This window comes from Somniosus microcephalus, chromosome 2 (assembly GCF_052327205.1).
Source record: "Somniosus microcephalus isolate GS21.2 chromosome 2, FLI_Smic_1.0, whole genome shotgun sequence".
In the NCBI taxonomy this organism is placed as follows: domain Eukaryota; kingdom Metazoa; phylum Chordata; class Chondrichthyes; order Squaliformes; family Somniosidae; genus Somniosus; species Somniosus microcephalus.
Window position 1 is genome coordinate 224,705,690 of NC_140988.1, and position 26,012 is coordinate 224,731,701.

At 46.0% G+C, this 26,012-nt stretch overlaps 1 protein-coding gene across 2 annotated transcripts in view; it reads right to left on the reverse strand.

Annotated features, from left to right (window-relative positions):
• The window catches only part of LOC147123239 (gamma-aminobutyric acid receptor subunit alpha-2), a 547,289-nt gene that overhangs the window by 265,867 nt on the left and 255,410 nt on the right, over positions 1 to 26,012 (reverse strand). For both annotated transcript variants that reach the window (XM_085969649.1, XM_085969641.1), the window contains one exon: positions 19,651 to 19,718. In XM_085969649.1, coding sequence (XP_085825775.1) covers positions 19,651 to 19,653 — 3 coding nt within the window. In that variant the 5' untranslated portion in view covers positions 19,654 to 19,718. The remainder of the gene's footprint in view (positions 1 to 19,650; positions 19,719 to 26,012) is intronic.

A 26,012-nucleotide genomic window follows, 5' to 3' on the forward strand; every position in this document is an offset into this window, starting at 1 on the left:
AACTGGCTATTCTGGATCTGGTACAGTGTAATGTGAAAGAGCTAATCAATAATCTTGTGGTAAAGGGGCCTTTAGGGACAAGTGACCATAATATGATTGAATTTTACATTAAGTTTGAGAATGATGTAGTCTAATCTGAAACTAAGGTCTTCAATCTAAACAGAGGAAACTACAAGGGTATGAGGGACAAGTTGTCCATAGTAGATTGGGAGACTACACTAAAACATATGAGGGTGGACATACAATGGCTAACATTCAAGGAAATAAAGCATAATTTGCAACAAACATATATTCCTCTAGGGCATAAAAATCCAAAAGGAAAAGTGATCCAACCATGGCTAACAAAATAAATTAAAGCTAGTATTAAGTCAAAGGAGGAAGCTTATAAAGTTGCCAGAAAAAGCAGTCAGCCTGAGGATTGGGATCTTTTTAGAAATCAGCAAAGGAGGACCAAGAAATTGATAAAGAAAGGGAAAATGGAATATGAGCACAAACTAGCGAAAAATATAAACGGATTGTAAAAGTTTCTATAGGTATCTGAAAAGGAAAAGACTGGCGAAGGTAAATGTAGGTCCTTTACAGTCAGAGACGGGAGAATTTATAATGGGGAATGAGGAAATGTTAGAGCAATTAAATAAATACTTTGTTTCTGTCTTCACGGAGGAAGACACAAAAAACCTCCCAGAAATACGAGAAAGCCAAAGGTGTGGCAAGAATAAGGAACTTAAAGAAATTATTATAAGTAAAACAACAATACTAGCAAAATTAATGGGACTAAAAGTCGATAAATCCCAAGGACCGGATGACCTACATCCTAGGGTTTTGAAAGAGGTGGCCATTGGGATAGTGGATGCATTGGTTGTCCTCTTCCAAAATTTTATAGATTCTGGAATGGTTCCTGCAGATTGGAGGATAGCAAATGTAACCCCGCTATTTAAGAAAGGAGGGAGGGAGAAAACGGGGAACTACAGACCTGTTAGCCTCACATCAGTAGTTGGGAAAATGCTGGAATCTATTGTAAAGGATGCAATAACTGGGCACTTAGAAACTAATAGTAAGATTGGGCAGAGTCAACATGGACTTATGAAAGGGAAATCCTGTTTGACAAACCTATTGGAGTTCTTTAAGGATGTAACTAGTGGAGTAGACAAAGGGGAACCGGTAGACATGGTGTATCTGGATTTTCAGAAGGCCTTCGATAAGGTCCCACACAAGAGGTTGGTGAACAAAATGAGGGCACATGGAATTGGGGGTAATATATTAGCATGGATTGAGAATTGGTTATCAGACAGAAAACAAATAGTAGGGATAAACGGGTCTTTTTCAGGATGGCAGGCTGTGACTAGTGGTGGAACATAAGGATCGGTGCTTGGGCCCCAGCTATTCACAATCTATATGAAACATAGAAACATAGAGATAGGAACAGGAGTAGGCCATTCGGCCCTTCGGGCCTGCTCCGCCATTCAATGAGATCATGGCTGATCTTCGTCTGAGATCATAGCTGATCTTACCAGTTCAGTACCCCGTCCCCGCCTTTTCTCCGTAACCCTTAATCCCCTTAGCCTTCAGAAATATATCCAATTCTCTCTTGAAAATATTTATTGAATTAGCCTTCACAGCCCTCTGTGGCAGGGAATTCCACAGGCTCACCACTCTTTGAGTGAAGAAATTCTTCCTCATCTCTGTTTTAAATGATTTGCCCGCTATTTTTAGACTGTGGCCCCTGGTTCTGTGCTCCCCGGCCATTGGAAACATTCTCTCTGAATTCAGCCTGTCCAGGCCTGCCATAATTTTATATGTTTCGATGAGATCCCCTCTCAATCTTCTAAACTCCAGTGAGTACAAGCCCAAACTATTTAATCTCTCTTCGTAGGTCATTCCCGCCATTCCAGGTATCAGCCTGGTGAATCGCCGTTGCACTCTTTCCATGGCAAGAACATCCTTCCGCAGATGGGGCGACCAAAACTGTACACAATACTCCAGATGCGGTCTCACCAGCACCTTGTACAGCTGTAGTAAGGTATCCCTATTCCTATACTCGAACCCCCTTGATATGAAGGCCAACATACCATTTGCCTTCTTAATCACCTGTTGCACCTGCATGCTCTCCTTCAGTGACTGGTGCACAAGAACACCCAGGTCCCTCTGCACTTCCCCATCTCCCAATCTATTGCCATTTAGATAATAATCTACCCTCCTGTTTTTACCCCCAAAGTGGATAACCTCGCATTTATCCACATTATAGTGCATCTGCCACGTATCCGCCCATTCCCCCAACCTGTCCAAATCGCACTGTAGCCTCCTGACATCCTCATCAGAGCCCACCCCTCCTCCTAGTTTAGTGTCGTCAGCGAATTTGGAAATATTGCATCCAATTCCCTGATCCAGATCATTTATATATATTGTGAACAGCTGGGGTCCCAGGACAGATCCTTGCGGCACCCCGCTGGTCACTGCCTGCCACTCCAAAAACGAGCCGTTTATTCCAACTCTCTGTTTTCTATCCGCCAGCCAGTTCTCTATCCACGTTAATACTTTGCCCCCAATCCCATGAGCCTTAATTTTGCATGATAATCTTTTGTGTGGAACCTTATCGAAGGCTTTCTGGAAGTCAAGGTACACCACATCCACTGGCTCTCCCCCATCTATTTTACCAGTCAATGATTTAGAGGAGGGGACTAAATGTAACATTTCCAAATTTTCTGATGATACAAAGCTAGGTGGCAGTGTCAGCTGCGAAGAGGCTTCAAGGGGATCTTGACAGGCTCAGTGAGTGGGCGAGAACATGGCAGATAGAATATAATGTGGATAAATGTGAAGTTATCCACTTTGGTAGAAAGAAACAGAAGAGTATTTCCTAAATGGTGAAAGATTGGGGAATGCAGATGCTCAAAGGAACCTGTGTGTCCTTGTACATGAGTCACTGAAAGTGAATGTGCAGGTGCAGCAAGCATTAGGAAGGCAAATGGTATGCTGGCCTTCATTACAAGAGGATTTGAGTACAGGAGTAAAGAAGTCTTACTCCAATTATATAGAGCCTTAGTGAGACCACTCCTGGAGTACTGTGTACAATTTTGGTCTCCTTACCTAAGGAAGGATACACTTGCCATAGAGGGGGTGCAACAAAGGTTCACGAGATTGATTCCTGGGATGGCGGGACTGTCGTATGAGAAGAGATTGAGTAAACTAGGCCTGTACTCTCTTGAATTCAGAAGAATGAGGGGATCTCATTGAAGCATACAAAATTATTACAGGGGGCTTGATAGGGTGGATGCTGGGAGAATGTTTCCCTTGGCTGGCGAGTCTAGAACCAGGGGCCACACTCTCAGGATAAAGGGTAGGCCATTCAGGACTGTGATGAGAAGAAATTTCTTCACACAAAGGGTGGTGAATCTTTGGAATTCTCCACCCCAGAGGGCTGTGGAGGTTCAGTCATTGGATATATTCATAGACATAGAAACATAGAAGATAGGAGCAGGAGTAGGCCATTCGGCCCATTGAGCCTGCTCCGCCATTCAATGCGATCATGGCTGATCATCCAAATTCAGTACCCTGTCCCTGCTTTCTCCCCATATCCCTTGATCCCTTTAGCCTTAAGAAATATATCCAACTCCTTCTTGAATATATTTAATTAATTGGCCTCTACTGCCTTCTGTGGTAGAGAATTCCACAGGTTCACCACTCTCTGGGTGAAGAAATTTCTCATCTCTGTCCTAAATGGCTTACCCCTTATCCTTAGACTGTGACCCCTGGTTCTGGATTAGCCGACCATCGGGAACATCCTTCCTGCATCTAGTCTGCCCAGTCCTGTCAGAATTTTATAAGTTTCAATTAGATCCCCTCTCATTCTTCTAAACTCCAGCGAGTACAAGCCCAGTCGACCCAATCTCTCCTCATACGTCATTACTGCCATCCCGGGTGTCAGCCTGGTGAATCTTCGCTGCACTCCTTCCATGGCAAGCACATCCTTCCTCAGATAAGGTGACTAAAACTGCACACAATACTCAAGATGTGGTCTCACCAAGGCCATGTACAACTGCAGCAAGACATCCTTGTTCCTGTACTCAAACCCTCTTACTACGAAGGCCAACATACCATTTGCCTTCTTAACCACCTGCTGCACCTGCATGCTTACTTCAGTGACTGGTGCACAAGGACGCCCAGGTCTCGTTGCCCTTCCCCTTCTCACAATCTATTGCCATTCAGATAATAATCTGCCTTCTTGTTTTTGACACCAAAGTGGATAACCTCGCATTTATCCATGTTATATTGCATCTGCCATGCTTCTGCCCAATCACCCAACCTGTCCAAATCATCCTGGAGTTTCTCGGCATCCTCCTCACAGCACACATGCCCACCCAGCTTTGTGTTGTCTGCAAACTTGGAGATATTACATTTAGTTCCATCGTCCAGATCATTAATATATATTGTGAATAGCTGGGGTCCAAGGACCGATCCCTTCAAAACAGAAGTCGATAGATTTCTGACTAGTAAGGGCATCAAGGGATATGGCGATAGGGCCGGTGAATGGAGTTGAGGCAGAAGATCAGCCATAATCTCATTGAATGGCGGAGCAGGCTCGAAGGGCCGAATGGCCTACTCCTGCTCCTATTTCTAACGTTATGATCTCCGACATTTTCAGGAAGTTTTAGTAGATGGCCATATAACATTCTACTCTAGTTCTGTGACTTGCTGCATCAACATCTTCTGACAGTCTGGAAACTGTAGACCAGTACATTTAATATATATGGTAGATAAAGTATTTGAAATGATTTTAAGAGCTTAAGCGGTATTTTTATTTTACAAGGAAAGGGTCAATCACCATTTTCCTGTAGAATGTAACAATTACTATTCAAATAAGTGGTGAGTGTGATCTTGCTGCAGTTGATTTAGTGAAAACCATATTTGTTAGTGGGAATGAAAGGAAAATTACACAACTGTAATGCTCCTTTCGCACTTGCTGTCAGGGTCTTGTTCCAGAATCATGTTCTGACCAAGTCTTTCTCTTCTTTATCAGGCTGCAGATAGAGATGCGTGAAGGCTGTTGCTTTGCTGAACACTTGGGACTGCATACTCCTCCAAGAACAGGCAGATCTTTCTAAACTCAGCGCAGATCAGCAGTCCTGTAGTCTGCTGAAGAGACGAGACTAAAGCTCCGATTTAAACCTGGGGCGAGAGGCAAGTGTGGGGCCGGCAGAGCAAGCGGCAGGGTGAGTGGCAGGGCTCACCCCAATCGCTGGTGTGAAGCCTGGACCACGTTAACCCCCAGGCCTCATTACTATATATATCTCTGTTCAGGTGGGACATGGAAATCACGCAGCTGCAGGCCGCTGTTGGGGACCTAAGGAAATAATCCCCAGCAGTCAGGTAAGCATGAAGGGGTGTGGTCCAACAGGGATTGCTCCTCCTAGACCATAAGGAAATTTAAAATAACTTACCTTATCAGCCCCCTTCTGGGCCTGCTCCCATGAAGCCCCATGATTTCCTAGCAAGGCCGGCACATTCAAAACTGGGATCAATTAAAGCCATTGGACCTTAACTTTTGAACATTTAGGAAGCCGGCAGTGAGGGCCTTACACGCCTCCCGAAATCTAAAAGTAAAAATTACGGCCAGCGAGTGTGTGGCGCCAAGCCAGAAGGCAGGACTCTGTCTCTATTTTAAGCCCTGCATGCTCCAGTCTCGTCAAGTGCGGGGGGTTAAATATTGGCCCCCAAGAGAATGGGCATTCGTGCTCTGGTAAGAAATCATGACAGCAAAGGAAGATCACTTAATGATAGAAATAACGCTGTCATCCCATAAAGAAACCTCGCTCCAGTTTGATGCCAAAACAATTTTATTCACAGCATCCATATTTAATATCAAAAGTTGGATTCTCATTTTGAATTCAGTTAGTACCCCTCAGGATATGGTCAAACACCAGATGGAAAAGAAAATCTAAAACGGCTATGTGGTATAGGAGTGTGTTCAAAGCTGTTGTGGTTGTGACTCACTCAGTCCCTCAACGACCCCTGCAGCAATTTTCCAGATGTCTAATTTATTTGATTAAAATAATTAAAGAGCATATAAATTCACTAATAATGTAAAAATTCAGGTGCAACTCTTTCTAAAGTGTTTGGTACTGTTAAAAATATATTTATAAGAAATATTGATTTTGAAATGTTTAGAAATTCTAATCACATTTGGTGCAATCAATCTATTACTAAATCATATCACTCTATTTTATCAATAGTGCGACACGCTCATGTCATTGATTAATTTATATATTTTCTCCCAACTATAATTGAAGTTTCACAATGTATCGGGCACAATAAACCTACATTGTGTGCTTAATTATGTATTGCCAATAAATTATTTTGGTTATAATAACATTTGAATAAAAAACACAATTGCATTGTTATTGGGCAGTGCTACAGTTAGATTATTTTTAAACATTGTGGCTGAGAAATTCGTCTCGGGCAACGGCACAAAGAGGGTCATATCGGATCGGCCGCCCGTTACACGTAACGTCTGATATTCAGCTCCATTGCAGTCAATGGAACTGAATATCAGGCGCTGTGTATAACGGGCGGCCGATCCAATACTGGGCGTTTTGTGCTGCCAACCGAGATGAATTTCTAAGTCTGTATGTATTAGCTGTAACACTTTGAAATCCTACCCTTATTTCATATCATTGACAAAAGTCTGACTGAAAGCTCAGAACACAATTTTTGTTTCCAGTGTTCCCACTCGCTGCCTGAAAAATTCTGCTTCAGTAGTCTTTTATTTGGCTAATTTTCATGGATATGTCTTAGAGACTGGCGGTTAGTAGCAACTCAAGGAACCCATGGTTGTCCAGGCTGGATTGCCACTTCCCATGCATCATGTTTCTTCATATATATGTTTTTGTTAAACTTAACGCCTGGAGGAAAATGTAGCCCTAGCAGGTGAACACTTGGAAAATCATAACTTGTCGAAGGGCAGTCAGCATTGATTCAGGAAAGGAAGGTCACATTCAACTAACCTGCTGGATATTGTTTGAAGATATTGCTGACATGGTGAACAAGGGAAATGCAGTTGATATTATATACTTATAGAAACCATTTGTAAAAGGTCCCTGGGATGAAAATGGATGTTTTGGCCCTGACATTCATTCAGCCCCGGTCTGTTTCCCAAAATGAGGCGGTGAGGGACTTCCAGCCGACACCCTAGGGTTGACTCTGTCCCAAATTCCTCTGCTCTCCCTTAACAAGGCGAGTAGCATAGAAGAGGATGGCACTGGGATGCAAGGATTCCCAAAGCTGAGAGTTCCCAAAGCTCCCATCAGCTGGGTGCAATCTCAGTGGCAGCATGCCTGGTGAGACTTGCTGACTATGAATGTGCAGTTAATCTAGTCTACCTTAGTATAAAGACACAGGCCTAGAAATTGGGTCACTTACCGCCACGTGTTACCGCCGCGATCCTGGCTAAAAATGGCGCCCACCACTCTAGCGCCCTTCTCTGGCGCGGGACTCGGTGGCTGGCTGCCATTTTGGTGAGGGCCTTAGCACTGTCGATAGCAGCGCTGGCCCTGGAAATGTAAATGAAGAGAGGGTGACATGCACGCCGACTTAACGTCACCTCAGTGAACTTCAACTTTAGCACTGAGTTCAGCGCAGGGTCCCAATCATGCCATGAAAACTCAGCGTTCAGCAGACTGACAGAGACGCTGCCAGCACCTCTTAAAGGGACACACACATCTTTAGGTAAGTTTGCATTTAAACTTCTGAACTGGATTTTTTAAACTTTATTGAAGTAGTGGCTTGGTGCAATACATGTTAAAAGTTTTTTTTTAAGTGCTTGCAAAGCCTTGTGTGGCAAAGGAAGGCCTCTGAGAAGCCAGAAATTGCTGGAAATACTCAGCAGGTCAGGCAGCAGCCAAGGAGAGAGAAATAGAGTTCACATCTCAGGTCAAGATGCTGCCTGATCTGCTGAGTATTTCCAGCATTTTATACGTTTATTTCAGATTTACAGCACCCGCTCGCAGAGGGAAGAGGAGGAAGCGGATGAGGAAGAAGCAGAAGAGGAGGAAGCAGAATGAAGGATGCAATCCAGGCAGCCCCTTTTTGGCCAGGATATCCAGGATGGAATGATCGCCTGAGGTACCAGTGATCACAACCCCAATTCCTCTTTCAACATTTGTCCAACACCTTACCTTCCCTCTGTTACTGACCATCACTGTGTCCTCTAGGCCACAATGCAGAAATAAAAGCCACCACAAAGCAAAATTTCTAATTCAACTTTAGACATCTATCCATCCAATATGACATCAAGAACTCATCATCCTTATGCATTATCTTAGTGACTGTCTTGTGTGTTCCTTTGCCTATCCTACTGATGTCACGCAGTGCTACCCCAAAGGCTGCAGCATGGCTGGTGGAAGGCTGCTGACATTCAGTGGGGAACACGGCAAACGGACTTGCTGCTCACCCTTGAGGAGCTGGTGTCTGGGAGTGTGAAATCGAGTGACAGTGTTTTTTCTTCTTCTTCACTCTACTCTCCCTTTTCTTGGTCAACCATTGGCTGGGCAGGCTGCATTTCTTGGGTGTGTGAAATGACCCTCCATCCTTGCAAACTACTGCCCCATATCCAACCTCCCTTTCCTCTCCAAAATCCTTGAACATGTTGTTGCCTCCCAAATCCGTGCCTATCTTTCCGGCAACTCCATGTTTGAATCCCTCCAATCAGGTTTCCGCCCCTGCCAAAGTACCGAAACAGCTCTCATCAAAGTCACAAACGACATCCTTTGTGACTGTGACAAAGGTAAACTATCCCTCCTCGTCCTTCTTGACTTGTCTGCAGCCTTTGACACGGTTGACCACTCCGCCCTTCTGCAACGCCTCTCCACCGTCATCCAGATGGGTGGGACTGCACTCACCTGGTTCCATTCTTATCTATCTAATCGTAGTCAGAGAATCATCTGAAACGGCTTCTCTTCCCGCTCCCGCATCGTTACCTCTGGTGTCCCCCAACGATCTATCCTTGGCCCCCTCCTATTTCTCATCTGCATGTTGCCCGTGTCCTAACTCGCACCAAGTCCTGTTCACCCATCACCCCTGTGCTCACTGACCTACATTGGTTCATGGTAAGCAACGCCTCGATTTCAAAATTCTCATCCTTGTTTTCAAATCCCTCTGTGGTCGCGCCTCGCCCTATCTCTGTAATCTCCTTCAGCCCCAACCGCCCCCCTCCCCCCGCCGAGATATCTACACTCCTCTAATTCTGCCCTCTTGAGCATCCCCAATTATAATCGTTCAACCATTCGTGGCCATGCCTTCTGTTGCCTAGGCCCTAAGAACATAAGAAATAGGAGCAGGAGTAGGCCATTTGGCCCCTCCAGCCTGCTCCACATTCAATAAGATCATGGCTGATCTGACCTTGGCCTTAACTCCACTTTCCTGCCCGCTCCCCATAACCCTTGACTCCCCTGTAGCTCAAAAATCTATCTATCTCTGCCTTGAATATATTCAATGACTTCGCCTCCACAGCGCTCTGGGGTAGAGAATTCCAAAGGGTCACTGTTGTGTATGTACCTTTAAGAGAATAACTGGTCTCAGACTGCAGTACCGGCAGTGACCACCCCTGTATAAAAGGCGCTAGAGAGCCTCTGTTTGTTAGTTTCGCTATTGACTTCCACCAGTAAAGACTTGTTTGTTTTCACTCCTGCTGGTCCATGTCTCAATCATTTACGGACTTAACACTGGCGATGAGTAAGAAACGAACTTACCTGCAACTCGGCAGCACCTCAGACGACGTTGTTGAAGGTCGGAGCCAGAAGAAAGAAAAAAAAATAGAGTCCAAAGGAACTCGGGAAATGGGCGTCGACCGTCAATCATCGGTTTGAAAACTTGCAGGAGAGACTGTCCAGAGCCAGGCTGGGTTCCTCGGTCTGTGGTTTCCCAGCTAATCGGGCTGGTGGCAGGTAGTGCTCTGATCCTTCCTGGGCTGCGGCGGGCTGAAGCTCGATCGGGTGGCTTTTCAACGGGGCCGGGCAGCAAGTTGGGAAGCAAAGAGAGAGAGAGGGGGTGGAGCACACAGGGCGCGGCCGGTGCTTCGAAGCCGGGCAGCGTTCGGACCTAAGAAGAGGGAGGGAAGTGTCCCAGAGGGTCCACTCCACGACGGGAAAATAATAAAAGAAAAAGAATCAATTTTTAACGCGCAAGAAACCGTGGAAAGCAGCATTAACAACAGCGGGGAAGGCGGCAAAGCGCGGGAGGCACCATTTTGTTAAATCGGGGAAGAAGGCAAAGCGCGGGAGGCGCCATTTTAGATTTGCAAGATGCCGAAGATTGGCTGTATCACGGCTTTTGATAATACATTAGAGGACTGGACCACGTATGTGGAAAGAGTCGAGGTATATTTCGAGGCAAACGAAATAGCGGAGGGGAAAAAGGCATCGATATTGCTAAACTTAATGGGCGCTAGAACGTACGGCCTATTGCGGGACCTGATTACTCCAGCCAAACCGAAGGCAAAGAGTTTTAATGAAATTGTTGCTGTCCTACAGGAACACTTAAACCCTGCACCGCTGTTGATAGCAGAAAGATTTAAATTCCACAGGAGAACTCAGCACAAAGATGAGAGCAATGCTGAGTATCTTACGGAACTACGCAAGCTATCAAAGCACTGCCAGTTCGGAGCAGGACTGGCAGATACCCTACGGGACAAATTTGTCTGTGGACTCCTGAGTGAAGGAACACAGAAGAAGTTACTCTCAGAAAAAGAGCTGACGCTGGATAAGGCTTTCAGCGTGGCAGTATCGTATGAAGCAGCAGCCAGGGGAGCTGCAGAAATTCAACAAAAACCACAGGAATACGGCACCCACGAAATGACACGGGGATTTGCAAAATGTTATCGGTGCGGCAGAACTAACCATGACCAGAAGGACTGCTGGTCCAAAGACAAAATATGCAGACAATGCGGGAAGATTGGACACATTGCACGAGTTTGCAGGTCTGGGAAGAAGACCAGCGACAACAAAAAGGTTACTAAGGAACCATACAAGAAAGTACAAAAGATGACAGACAGTAGTTCCGAAGACCAGATGAGCGATAGTGAATCCGAGAACAGGAGACTAAGCTGTCTCAAACTTCACAATGTAATCGCAAAAGAGGATCACCGAACCATTTGGGTCACCCTCACGATAGCAGGGTCCCAAGTTAAAATGGAATTGGATACAGGATCAGCGCTAACTGTCATGAATCGACGAGACTACGAGCGGCTATTTTCACACATACCCTTGAGAGAGACATCCATCGTCTTGACGACGTATATGGGGCAAAAAGTATACCCGAGGAAAAATAAGGGTGCCTGTCGAATACAATGGCAAGAAAATACGGAAATTGTATCTCTACATACTGCCAAATGCTGGACCACCGGTATTGGGACGGGAATGGATCAGGAAGATAAACTTAGATTGGCATTCCATTCATGCAATGACGGTGGACGGTAAAAAAGATGAAGACGTCACTCCTGGACGATTGTCAACAATCTTAGCTAACGCCAAAGAGGTATTTCAACAAGAACTGGGCACGCTTAAAGGCGTAACCGCCTCGATAAAAATAGAAGAGAATGCAGTTCCAAAGTTTTTCAAAGCAAGACCGGTACCATATGCAATTCGCCCAGCCGTCGAGGCAGAGCTGGAGAATCTGGAGAAGGCGGGCGTGTTGTCTAAGGTCAACTGGAGCGAGTGGACGACATCCATCGTTCCTGTCATGAAGAAAACGTTAAGCAATAAGTCGGGAGAGCCAAGGAAGATTCGCATCTGTGGGGATTTCAAGGTGACGGTGAACCCTGTCCTTCACACAGTACAATATCCTCTTCCAAGGATAGAAGACATCTTCGCCTCACTGTCTGGAGGGAAGCGTTTTACAAAAATTGAGCTAGCACAAGCATATTTGCAGATGGAGGTTGAAGAGTCCTCTAGGAAGTATCTCACGATAAACACTCACAAAGGTCTTTACCAGTATCATCGATTGGTATTCGGAGTAGCATCGGCTCCGGCGATGTGGCAAAGAGCGATGGAACAAGTCCTGCAAGGGATTCCGGGGACTCAGTGTTACTTGGACGACATCCTTGTAACAGGTGAAGATGATAGTGAACACCTTAACAACCTAGAACAGGTGCTCACTAGACTACGGGAACATGGGCTGCGAGCCAACTGCCCCAAGTGCGAATTTTTTAAGAAACAGATATCATATTGTGGCCACGTGATTGATGAAGAGGGGTTACATAAGTCCCCAGACAAAATTGAAGGGGTTGTTAAGGCCCCAGCGCCTGAAAATGTGTCGCAACTGAGGTCATTCCTCGGATTGGTGAATTACTATCATAAGTTTTTGCCGAATTTGTCGACAATTTTGCACCCACTGAATGCCCTGCTACGAACGGGGGTAGCATGGAAATGGAGCGATGATTGTAAGCGTGCTTTTCAGAAGAGTAAGGACTTAATCACTTTAAGGGAAGTATTGGCTCACTACAACCCAGCACTGCCGATCAGACTGGCGTGTGATGCGTCTCCCTACGGCATTGGGGCGGTACGTCACATAAGATCCTTGATGGGTTAGAGAGGCCGATAGCTTTTGCGTCACGCTCGTTAACTTCTGCCGAGCGTAACTACGCTCAGATTGACAGAGAGGCCCTCAGCCTAGTGTGGGGGGTGAAGAAGTTCACTCACTACCTGCACGGTCAAAAATTTACTCTACTAACCGATCATCAAACTCTTGTCTCCATTTTCAACCCTCAGAAGGGCGTACCGATAATGACGGCACAACGGCTGCAGAGATGGTCCCTTTTCCTAGGGGCACACCAATATGACATCGAGTACAAAGGAACTAAACAGCATGGAAATGCTGATGGATTGTCACGCCTACCGTTGTCGATGGTGGAAGAAGACCTTGCAGTGGATCCAATGGAGTTATTCCACTCGACCATAGTCGAATGTCTCCCTGTGACGAATGCAAACATAGAAAAGGAAACACGGAATGACCCGACACTATCACGGGTCTATGATTTAATGGTGAAGGGATGGCCAGCACATGGTGAACCACTGCTGCCAGCATTCTCACCGAGAAGAGAACAGCTGTCAGTGTGCAGAGGAACCTTGATGTGTGGATCCAGAGTAGTAATTCCACCTAAGTTGACGGATAGAGTGCTCAATGAGCTTCATGAGGGTCATCTGGGTGGGGTAAAAATGAAGAGCTTAGCCAGAGCGTTTGTGTGGTGGCCGGGAATCGATAGAGAAATCGAAGAGATGACCAAGAGCTGTGCAGGATGCCAGAAGGTCCAAAACGCCCCACCACAAGCTCCTCTGCATCCATGGGAGTGGCCCTCATCTCCATGGCAAAGGGTGCACATTGATTTTGCTGGTCCCTTCATGGGCTCGATGTTTTTAATTGCGGTGGATGCACATTCAAAGTGGCCAGAGGTAATAAAAATGTCCTCAACCACCACGGAAAAAAGTATCACAGTTTTACGAACCATATTCGCCAGGAATGGGCTGCCTGAACAGATTTGCTCTGACAATGGACCACAGTTTGTGTCTGAAGAGTTCCGGAGGTTCTTAAAGAACAATGGTGTTAAGCATTACACATCTGCCCCATATCATCCAGCCACTAATGGATTGGCCGAGAGGTTTGTCCAAACATTCAAGAAGGCTATCAAGGCAATGTGTAATGAAGATATACCCCTACAACACAAGGTGGACAACTTCTTGTTTGCCTACCGGAATGCGACACATGCGGTTACCAACCAAACTCCAGCCATGATGTTCTTCAATCGAAGACTATGATGCCGCTTGGATTTGGTTAAGCCAAACGTCCAAAGAGATGTGGAGAACAGGCAGTTTCAGAATATGAATGGAAGGCCATCCAGGAGTTTTAAGATAGGTCAACCAGTTTTGGCCCGGGACTACCGCACTGAGAAATGGCAGCCAGGAACGATTTGTACACGACAAGGACCTCTCATGTATACCGTGGACGTTGGGGAGAGCATTGTAAGACGCCATGCTGACCAGATTCTAGAGTCACTGTAAAACGTCAACTCCACACCACGATCTGATACACCTGGTAATGAAATTGACATTCCAATTGCAGCTACCACAGAACCGGTAATATTGGAAGCAGATGAACCAAACAAAGACATTGATCCCGACGCAACATTGCCAAAAGAACCTGATACCCCAAAGAGGCGTTATCCAGACAGAATCAGGAAGCCTCCTCAAAGACTGAACTTATAATTGCTTAAAATTAACCAATGTATCTAGCAACAGTAATTGTGATTGTAATTCGTTATCATTTAGTTGTTAAATGAATGTTATGTACTGTTTATCTAAAAGGGGAGGAATTGTTGTGTATGTACCTTTAAGAGAATAACTGGTCTCAGACTGCAGTACCGGCAGTGACCACCCCTGTATAAAAGGCGCTAGAGAGCCTCTGTTTGTTAGTTTCGCTATTGACTTCCACCAGTAAAGACTTGTTTGTTTTCACTCCTGCTGGTCCGTGTCTCAATCATTCACGGACTTAACAGTCACGACCCTCTGAGAGAAGAAATTCCTCCTCATCTCCGTTTTAAATGGGCGACCCCTTATCCTGAAACTATGCCCCCTAGTTCTAGATTCCCCCATGAGGGGAAACATCCTCCCTGCATCTACCCTGTCAAGCCCCTCAGAATATTTTATGTTTCAATAATATCACCTCTCATTCTTCTAAACTCCAATGAATATAAGCCCAAACTGTTCAACGTTTCCTCATAACACAACCCTTTCAACTCAGGAATCAACCTAGTGGACCTTCTCTGAATGCAAGTATATCTCTCCTTAAATAATGAGACCAGAACTGCACGCAGTACGCCAGATGTGGTCTCACCAGCACCCTATACAGTTGTAGCAAGACTGCCCTATTTTTATACTCCATCCCCCTTGCAATACGGCCAACATTCCATTTGCCTTCCTAATTACTTGCTGTACCCGCATGCTAACGTTTTGTGTTTCATATACGAGGACCCCCAGATCCCTCTGTACCACAGCATTTTGTAGTCTCCATTTAAATAATAATTTGCTTTTTTATTCTTCCTATCAAAGTGGATAACATCACATTTTCCCACATTATACTCCATCTGCTAAATTTTTGCTCGCTCACTTAACCAATCTATATCTCTTTGCAGACGCTTTGGGTTGGATTTTGTCAATGGGGAGCTTTTGGAGGCGGGACTCCCACTTGTTGGGTTTTAGTCCCGCCTCCATTGACTTGTGGCCAACCCACGCTATTTTCCCCTAATTGACCTTGTTAAGCCCGCCCAGCGGGCTTAGCAGGCCAATTAAGGGAAAGCCAGTTACAGGTGACGTCAGCGAGTGCCGTTTCATCTGGCAAGAGCTTTTGACAGATGAAATGTTATCGTTTGACAGCTCTGTGAAGCTGTCAAACACTGACAATCTGTCTTCTAAGTTGTGTCTTTACTCAAAACTCAATTAGAAAGCCTTCCTGACCAGAAAGCAGAAGGCTGCAGCTTTTGACAGTTCAGCGGCCATTCTGCTTTCTGTGCCGGTGAGCTGAGGGACTCCCGAGACCTGAAGGGAGGAAGCCTGCAGGAAGAAGTAAAGGTAAGTAAAACTTATTAAAACACTTTACACACAGCTCACACACTTACCTCTGCACACATGCACCCATTACTCACCTGCACACCGGACATCTCGGCCCCTCCGACCCCCGCAGACCAACGGCCCGCCTCGCTGACCCTGGCGAGGTTCGGAGCCATCGGGAAGCCCACATTTCAGGGCTCAAAATAGGGATTAGCCAAAAAACTGCCTGTTAATTACCTGTTAACAGGCAGTTAATTGGCATTAATCCCCTTCCCGCCTCAAGACCGGCGCGGGTCGGCTACCCGCCTCCTGGCAAGATGGCATGTAGGCAGGTTGGGGGCGGGTTGGGCACCCGCCCCCAAATTCTGCCATTTCCCGGCAGTCCCGCCTCCAAACCCACCTCCCCAGGGCTGGCAAAATCCAGTCCTTTGTGTCCTCCTCAAAACTTGCTTTCCCATCTATCATTGTATCATCAGCAAATTTGGCTACAGTACAATTGGTCCCTTCATCCAAACATTAATATAGATTGTAAATAGTTGAGGCCCCAGCACTGATCCCTGTGGCACCTCACTAGTTCCAGTTTGCCAACCTGAAAATGACCCATTTATCCTGACTGTTTTCTGTTAGCTTGCCAATCCTCTATTCATGCTAATATATTACCCCCAACCCCGTGTGCTCTCATCTTGTGCAGTAACCTTTTATGTGGCACCTTATCGAATGCCTTTTGGAAATCAAAATACACCACATCTACTGGTTCCCCTTTATCCACCCTGCTCGTTACATCCTCAAAGAACTCTAGTAAATTTGTCAAACACGATTTCCCCCTCATAAAACCATGTTGACTCTGCTTGATTGTATTATGATTTTCTAAATGTCCTGCTATTACTTCCTTAATAATGGATTCCAACAATTTCCCAATGACAGATGTTAGGCTAGCTGGCCTACAGTTTCCTGCTTTCTGTCTCCCTCCTTTCTTAAATAAGGAAGTTACATTTGCGGTTTTCCAATCCACTGGGACCTCTCCAGAATCCAGGGAACTTTGGTAGATTATAACCAGACCTAAACTCTGGAATTCCCTGCCTAAACCTCTCCGCCTTTCTACTTCTCTTTCCTCCTTTAAGACGCTCCTTAAAACCTACCTCTTTCTCAGCCCTAATTTCTCCTTATGTGGCTCAGTGTCAAATTTTTTTGTCTTATAATACTCCTGTGAAGTGCCTTGGGATGTTTTACTACATTGAAGGCGCTATATAAACACAAGCTGTTGTTGTTGTTGTTCTGTCTCTAAAGATTTCAGATTATTTGGCCCAATCATCTCCACTTCACCATGGACATACAGTTCCTCTACACCGCCATCATTAGCAGCATGGTTTCTGGGCCTCCCAACTTCAACAACAACAACTTATATTTATATACTGTCTTTAATGTGGTCCACGGTGCTTCACAGCAGTGATTATCAAACAAAATTTGACACAAGCCACATAAGGAGATATTAGGACAGGTGACCAAAAGCTTGGTCAAAGATGTAGGTTTGAAGAAGCATCTTAAAGGAGGAGAGAGAGGTAGAGAAGCTGAGAGGTTTAGGAAGGGAACTCCAGAGCTGAGGGACTAGACAGCTGAAGGCACGACCACCGATTGTGGAGCAATGCAAATCAGGGCAAGAGGCCAGATTTGGACGATCGCAGATATCTCGGAAGGTTGTAGGACTGGAGGAGATTACAGAGATATGGAGGGACGTGGCCATGGAGGGATTTGAAAACAAAAATGAGAATTTTGAAATCAAGGTGTTGCTGGACCTGGAGCAAATGTAGGTCACCAAGCACAAGGGTGATGGGTGAACTTCTTCCTTGAACAGTGGCCCAACCAATCTCCATCCATCACCAGCCTCCTTGGATGTACCTGTACTTTCTTTCATTTTGAGAAACTTCTCTTTTAACTTACTTACTTCCTCCAGATAAAAGATGTCACTATGGAAACTACCAAGGTCCCAGCTCTGCCTTTCCTTTTGTAAGAGGTGCTAAACACTCTTTGCTCCAAACCCACTCAGGATTACTCTCTGACCTCTTCCTCGTTACATTGATAACTGTGTTGGTGTTCTTTTCTGCTCTTATCTTGATCTTGAGGATTTCATTAATTATGGGGAAAATTTTCAATTTCAGAGCCGATTATCCACCTTTTTTAGAATTGGCCTGATTTTTCATTGATTTCAATGGGCAGACGATCCACTTCGCTTGATTACTGCCTAGGTGACAAAGTTGAAATTTACTCCCAGGTTTTCAAATTCCACCTATCCCTTATTGTTGCCCCAGCCGCAATATTTGCATGTCTGGCGCTCCATTTCCTGGTGGGGCAGTAACCGAGGTGATTTCAGGGCACGATCGGGAGTGCTGCTACTTTTCAATGCCCCTCCCCTTCAGTTAAAGGGGAGGGCTGCTGCGCACTCTGTAGGGCTTCCCCAACTAGGCCACCAGGGCGGCATGGTGTCATGGCAGCAGCTCGGTGGTGAGACGCGGTGCTGGGCTGCGCGATGGCGGCCAGGACCACGGCACACCATGGAGAGCCGACCTGGAGGTCGGCCAAATAAAAAGGCAGCACGGGTCACGGTTGCAACTCCCCTTTAACTACCGCCCCGTGAGCGGAGGTCGGCCTGGCTCGTGACCCACGAGGCTGGCACTGACACCGCCTGCGAAAGTCTTGCAGGGCATATCTGAATTTCTACCATGGGGCAGTAAGGGGATGCGGCAGGGCGCTAAGGGGTTGCCACGCACAGTGATAACGTCATCGCCGGAGGCGTGGCGGCCTGGGGCGCTACCGGCGGGGGCACGGCACTATCGGGTAGCATCTCAGCAATGTGCCGCCAAATTTACAAGAGGCGCTTTTTTCTTCCCCCCCGCGACGATAGCCCCGTTAGCGCCCCCCAGAGGTGCTAACGGCAGGCGCTGAGGAGCCGAATTTCACCCCCAAATATCTCCCCTTGTCTTGCTGCTTTCCTTTTACTTCCAGGGTACCCTTTTCACTCTTCCACAAACACTACTTCCACCTGTCTTTTCGCTAGTATATTTCCGTGCAACTGCAGGTGCTGCAACATCTGTCTATTTACTCCCTTCCACATCACTGTCCAGGATGCCAAACTCTACTTCAATTTACATGTACTTCCACCATTTACTGCTCATAGTGCACTCTCCTATACAGTGGGAAAACCAGATTAAGTTGCTGCTTTGCCAAACACCAAAGTTCTATCTATCAATGTGAAGCTGACCTCCCTAAGGCTAACCATTTTAACTCCTCCTCCCATTCCCACACTGACTTCTGCATCTTTGGACTCCTGCACTATCCAACAAGCCTCCATGCAAACTTTATCTTTATCATTGGCTTGGAAGATTCATTAGTAGTTTATAGTTTTCAGCACATATTAAAAAACTGACCTCTGGCATTTTAGTCCACCCATAAATTGTTGGACTTGAGTGTGCCTTTTTAAGTTAAAAAAAATTTGCATTTATATAGTGCCTTTCACATCTTCAGGACAACCCAAAGCCCTTCACAGCCAATGAATTACTTTTCAAATGTAGTCATTGTCATATTGGCAAACGCAGTAGGTAATTTTGGCGCAGCAAGGTCCCACCAATAGCAATGAAATGAATGACTAGTTAATCTGTTTTAATGGTGTTGGTTGAGGGATGAAGGTTAGGCAGGAAACCAGGAGAATTCCCCTGCTCTTCTTTCGATACTGCCACAAATCTTTTATATCCACCTGAACATCCACTTCATTTGTACCTAAAGCATGAACACTTTTGGAGATGACAACTTTTGAATCTACCATTTGAATTATTATGAATATAAGTACGCTGCACGAAAAGCAGAAATCATAAATCTACAAATTAATTTTAAAAGGATATGTGTGCTCTGTAACACTTTTATTGCTCAGCAATGACTTTCTTTCATGTGTCTCGATAATATTGCATAAAATAAAAATACTGCCGTATTGTTATTTCTGTTATATGCATTACAAAACAATGAATAAACAATTAACATGACTACATTTCAAAAATATATTTGTACTTACCATGTCAGTGTCTGAAACAGGTCCAAAGCTTGTGACATAGATGTCCGTCTTGACTTCTGTTATTCTCTCTAATAAAACAAGAAAATATAAAAGCCTGATATTTTTCAATAATCAAAATAATTTTAAGCACACCCCCTCCCAACCAACTCAAAAAAACATCTTTACATACTGCATCCTACAGTAAGTATAACCTTTTCAATTTATGGTGCTATCCCTATCATAAGGCACGGGCTCCTTATTTTTTTCATGTTACGCTATTCTAAATTCACTATATAATACATGTTCTAATACACTAAATGCTTAGCTCAAAAGAACTTTGCTATAGTGACAATGAAGTATGCTGTGAATATTCAGCATTAGACAGAGCAATTACATTTGCACACGTTAGAAACATGTACTTTTTACATTGTATGAAGCACACTGAATTCTGAGAGGGGCTACTCATTCTGCAAAGGAATGGCAGTGAAGGCACTGATGATAATGACGTCTGAACAGCTAGTCATGGGTTTTAGTCCATATCTGATACTAATCCCCTGATAAATCGTAACTCCAAAATGGCAGCATGGCCAGCCCATTCCCTACTATGTAATGAAGTGTCATTTTATAACATGCAATGACAGAATTCCTAAATCCTTCCACAACTGTTGTTTACAGTTTCAGTCATGATCACCTAAATTAATATAATCACAAATGGTCACAACTAGCTATGTATTTGAATACAGAAAAAGTCAACACTCAAAACTGAACCCATCACTTCTATTTTCTTTACTCCCCTTTTTTTCTCCTTTTCTCTTCACCCCGCCTAGGCCCCTTTCTTCTATCATCATGCCTCCTTTCATTTCTTCTCTCTCAGCTACTCTGCTCCCCCAAATTCCTATCTTAACCCATCAGTACTCCTTGACCTTCCTACTCTCCTGCCGTTGCCCCGGGCTTGACTCCACACTAGATAAGCCTACATCCTCCCGCTCTGCCAATCTTGGCATCCGCGAAGGGCCCACAGAGGCACTCATCGCTTATGGGTAGCAATGCCAACTTCCCCAACCCACTCTCTCATCAACCTTCCCGCCTAGCGTACCCGCTGAGGGCTAATCTTTCCTACCTCTTTCCCGTCCCACTAATCCATCTGAATGCTGACCCTGTGAACTCTGCCAGTGGATCAGCTACCACCATCCCTCTCCGTATCTCTCTCCAGAATGTCCATTCCCTTGTGAGCAAGGCTCTTGCCATTCATGAGCTTATTGTGGATGACTGCATCGACATCATGACCCTGACGGAAACTTGGCTGACGGGTGATGACACCTTCCCCCTTAATGAAACCACCCCGCCTGGCTATACCTTTCACCACTTGCCCTGCCCAGACCGTTGCGGTGGCAGTGTGGCCCTTCTCACCAAATAACACCTTGTCCTGTCCCCCTACTCCTCTGACACCTTCTCCTCCTTTGAGCATCTCACTTTGTTCCACCGCTCTCACCTCTCATTTAAAATCCGATGATCGATGGTAAAATGCTTGGAAGAACTGTGACATACTAAATGGATTCCTTATAGAGGACACCACAGTACAACCTGAAAGATCAAACCTTCCTTGCAAACAATTAACCGCCTCAGAACCGGTCATGGTAGATGCTGCCACCTTCTCCATAGATGGAAGATTAAAGCATCCCCATCATGCGACTGTGGAGCTCCTGAGCAGATCCTGGAGCACATCACTGAGCACTGCCCTCAGAGGAAATTCGCAGGCAGCCTACAAGATATCCACGCTGTTATACCAGAAGCTTTGGCCTGGATATCTGACTTTGATATTGACATTTGATTTGCTTTGCTACTACCTTACGAAAGAAGAGATTTAAAATTCTTGTTCTCTACTGCCCACCCAAGTTTCTCACGAAGACACCTTTACTGCTTTTATCCCTCAGCCTCTGCACTGAGCAATTTCTCATCCTCGGTGATTTAAACCTCCATCTCAACTCATCATGCCCACTCTCCTCTGAGTTCACGGCCCTCCTATCCTCCCTTAATCTCTCCCTCCATATAAACTCTCCGACCCATATTCACCGCTATCTGCTCGACCGTGTCATCGCTCACGTGGTCTTGCTACTCCCATTGTGTTATTCACAGATATGGCCATCTCTGATCACTTCCTTGTATCCTGCTCCATGCACATCCCCCTTCCCCCTCCCAACCTCACTTCCTTTTGTGTCTGCCCCCTGGAAAACATTCTCCCCCAGGTCACTTACAACAGCTCTTTCAGATTCCCAACTATCCAGCCTTTGGCTCTCCATTCACCATGACATTTCTGCAGTTATCAATCTGCTCAACCACACCCTTACCTCCACCTCCGATACCCTTGTTCCTACTATAACCATTACTCTCTCTCACCCTGATCATTCCCCCTGGATGACCCTCATCTCCGCTCCCTTAAGTCCAAGGAACGCAGACTTGAGCATTTGGGGCAGAAAACTGATTTAGCCATTCATCACCACATCTGGTTAGAGCACATAAAACACTATCGGGTCTTGTTTTCGTCTGCCAAAACTCTCACTATTCCAGAATCATCCTGGAATGCAAAGCTAACTCCTGGCTTCTCTTCTCCACTACAAACTGTCTTCTTAAAATGCTCTCCTCTGCCTCCTCCAACAAGTGTGAGGAGCTCATGGACTTCTTTGTCACTAAGATTGAGACCATCCGTTCAGCTGCCTCTGCTGCTTCCCTCCCTTTCCCTAGCCCACCAAGCCAGACTTCCCCCCAGGTTCCCCTCTGCCCTAGCGCTGAACTCGCATCTTTCTCTAGTTTGTCTCCTATCTCCCTTCATGCCCTCTCCGAGCTCATCATGTCCATGAGGCCCACCAACTGCTCCCTCGACCCTATTCCCACCAAACTGCTTACCAACTAAATTTCGTTCCTGGCCCCCATGTTAGCTGATATTGCTAATGGTTCCCCCTCCTCACGTACTGTCCGCTTCCCCTTCAAATCTGCCGTCAACACCCACCTACTCAGAAAACTCGTCATTGACCCCTCTGGCCTTGCAAACTACTGCCCCATATCCAACCTCCCTTTTCTTTCCAACGTCCTTGAACATGTTGTAGCCTCCAAAATCCGTGCCCATCTTTCCCACAACTCCATGTTTGAATGCCTCCAATCAGGTTTCCGCACCTGCCACAGTACTGAAATGGCCCTTATCAAAATCATAAATTACATTTTATGTGGCTGAGACCATGCTAAACTATCCCTCCTCCTCATCCTTCTTGACCTGTCTGCAGTGTTAGACATGGTTGACCACACCATCCTCCTTCAACGCCTCTCCTCCATCGTCCAGCTGGGTGGAACTGCCCTCACCTGGTTCCATTCTTATCTATCCAGTAGTAGCCAGAGAATCACCTGCAAAGGCTTCTCTTCCACTCCTGCACCATTACCTCTGGAGTCCCCCAAGGATCTATCCTTGACCCCATTCTATTTCTCATCTACATGCTGCCCCTCGGTGACATCATCTGAAAACACGTCAGGTTCCACATGTACGCTGGTGACCCCCAGCTCTACCTCACGTCCACCTCACTCAACCCCTCCGCAGTCTCTGATTTGTCACGCTGCTTGTCTGACATCCAGTCCTGGATGAGCAGACATTTCTTCCAACTAAATATCGGGAAGATCGAAGCCATTGACTTCGGTCCCCGCCATAAACTCCATCCCTTCATTCCCTAGCAACAGACTCCATCCCCTTTCATGGTTACTGTCTTAAAGCTAAACCAAACCATTCGCAATCTTGGCATCCTATTTGACTCTGAGATGAGCTTCCGACCACATATCCACTCCATCACCAAGACCGCCGACTTCGACCTCCATAACATTGCCCATCTCCACCCCTGCCTCAGCTCAGCAGCTGATGAAACAGGGAACGGTAGCATAGTGGTTTTGTTACTGGACTAGTAATCCAGAGGCCTGGACTAATGATCTGGAGACTATGGCCGGAATTTTGCCGGCGCTCAGCAGACAGGATGGGTGCCGGATCAGCTGTTAAATTTAAAATGATTGACAGTGGGTTGGGAACCTACTGTCAAAACGCGCACACTGGACGTTCCCGATGTTGGGTCAGCCAGTGTTGAGAAGACCCGACAGGCAGTGGCAGGGGAGACAATTAAAATCATTAGTGGCTTGTTTAAAGCCACTTAACCGTGGTTTTTTTCCCAGCTTTTTGGATTTGACAGGTCGCCCACTGGTTTACCGCTGTGCCTAGACCTTGTCTGTGAAGCTGAGGTGGGAGGTCAGTGGCCATTGAATCAGCTGATGAGTTGACAGCTTCAAATGTCAAGTCAAAGCTCCCAGCTGATTAAGATATGGTCACTTAACCATTAGCTTCTCTAAACTGCATTACAACTACAGATTCAGAATGCTGCAAGTCTTTACACAAGTCTCCACCCAGTCTGACCTCATTACCTCCCACCATTGACAGATCGCTTCTGTCATCTCTACTTCGCCTGCCATCTATTTCATCAGCATGGGAGCCCTTTATACTGTCTCACCTTGGTCCTCAGAATCCCACCACGATCAGCCCCAACACCAGCATCACTAGGCACACCAGCAGCACCAACAACAACACCAACCTCCTCCGCAATCACCTGATGCAAGACACAGGGCATCAGCACCCAACCACATTGCTGCCTGGGAGGCCAGGGATGGCCTCATCATGGCCACATTTACTTCACTTGATTCCTTACACCCTGGCTGCCGCATGATGTGCCAGGTTGGCACCATCACACACCAACAACATAATGCATCCCTACAATGCCCAAGCCATTCCTTTATACTCATCACCATTGTGGGGGGGGGGGGTACCATTATGTTTCACCATTCACTGCAACTCACTAAGCCACTTCCAAAGGTGCACACGAATCTGTCCAAGAAAGCAAAGTGTTGAAAATAAAGATTTCAATGTTTGACACCACATTAACAGAAAATTTACATGAACATTGGCTAAAACACCCAAGCGCCTACCCTTGTGTGTTGTTAGTTGCTATGATTGTGCTATGATGAGGGTGAGTGTGAGGGGTGGCTAATGAGATGGGGATGTGATAATGTAGATAGAAAGGGATGGGTGGAGGTGCAAGGTAAGTTGGTGTGAGTAAGAATGTGCAGGAGTAGGGTAGGGAAAGCAGAGTGATGGGGATGTGATGAGTGGCATAGCAGGATGAGGTTGAGCGTGGCTTTGCAGTAACATTTTGTGATCTACTGAGATTATTGAAAGGTTTGTACCACTCAGCCTGGTCCTCCTAACGCCATCCCTGCTTGTGACCTCCTGTGCAAAGTGCAACCAGGCTGCGTTGGTGTCCTGGGAAGGTCTCTTCTGCCCATGGGAAGGGAAGAGGACCTCCCTGCATGCTGTGACTCCCTCCATAAGCATATGGAGGGAGTCATGGGAGAACCCGGGTGCAGCCCTGCACCTCTGTGCAGTGCTCGTCAGTGTTTGCAGCACCTCAATGCTGTGGAACACTTACAGCACAAATGTCAAACTAAATTTGGCATTGTTCCTGTCATAAATCGCAACTTCTACAAGAAGTAACTCCGGAAGTACTACTGAACGGCCAGCTGAGGGCGCCATCCGAGGAGTATAAATACTCGGGCGTGGGCCCAACTTGGGCAGAGACAATCTGGAAACAGGAAGCTAGTGACTACTAACTAGACCTCCATGTTTTGTTACAAGTCGATTAAAGCCAACCAAGTGCGTAGTGAGTCTTTATTATGTCAGTCCCTTTAAGGAAACCAGCTGATGACGGAATGACGTCATCGGACCCGCTTCCTTCAATTGGCCGGGAAACACGCTGGGCGGTCTAATCATTGGAATGTCATTTCGGAGGCCGGGATGGAGCCAGCAGCAGGGCCGAGACCCGCCACCGACAGCGTCTGCCTCGGACCCACTGAGGTAGGGGAAATCACAACCTATGAGTTCAAATCCCACCATGGCAGCTAGGGAATTTAAATTCAGTGAATTAAATAAATCTAGAATAAAAAGGTCGTATCAGTAATGGTGACCATGAAATTACCGGACTGTTGTTAAAAACCCATCTTGTTCACTAATGCCCTTTAGGGATCTGCCGTCCTTACCTGGTCTGGCCTACATGTGACTCCAGACCCACAGCAATGTGGTTGACTCTTCACTGCTCTCTGAAATAGCCTAGCAAGTCACTCAGTTACCACAGGGACTGCTGCAGTTCAAGAAGGAAGCTCACCATCACCTTCTCAAGGGCAATTATGGATGGGCAATATATGCTGGCCTTGCCAGCAACACCCACATCCCAAAGAACGAATAAAAAAAAGAATCACTCATCCATGCCTTGTTACCTTTTAGACTTTGACTGTTCCACTGTTCTCCT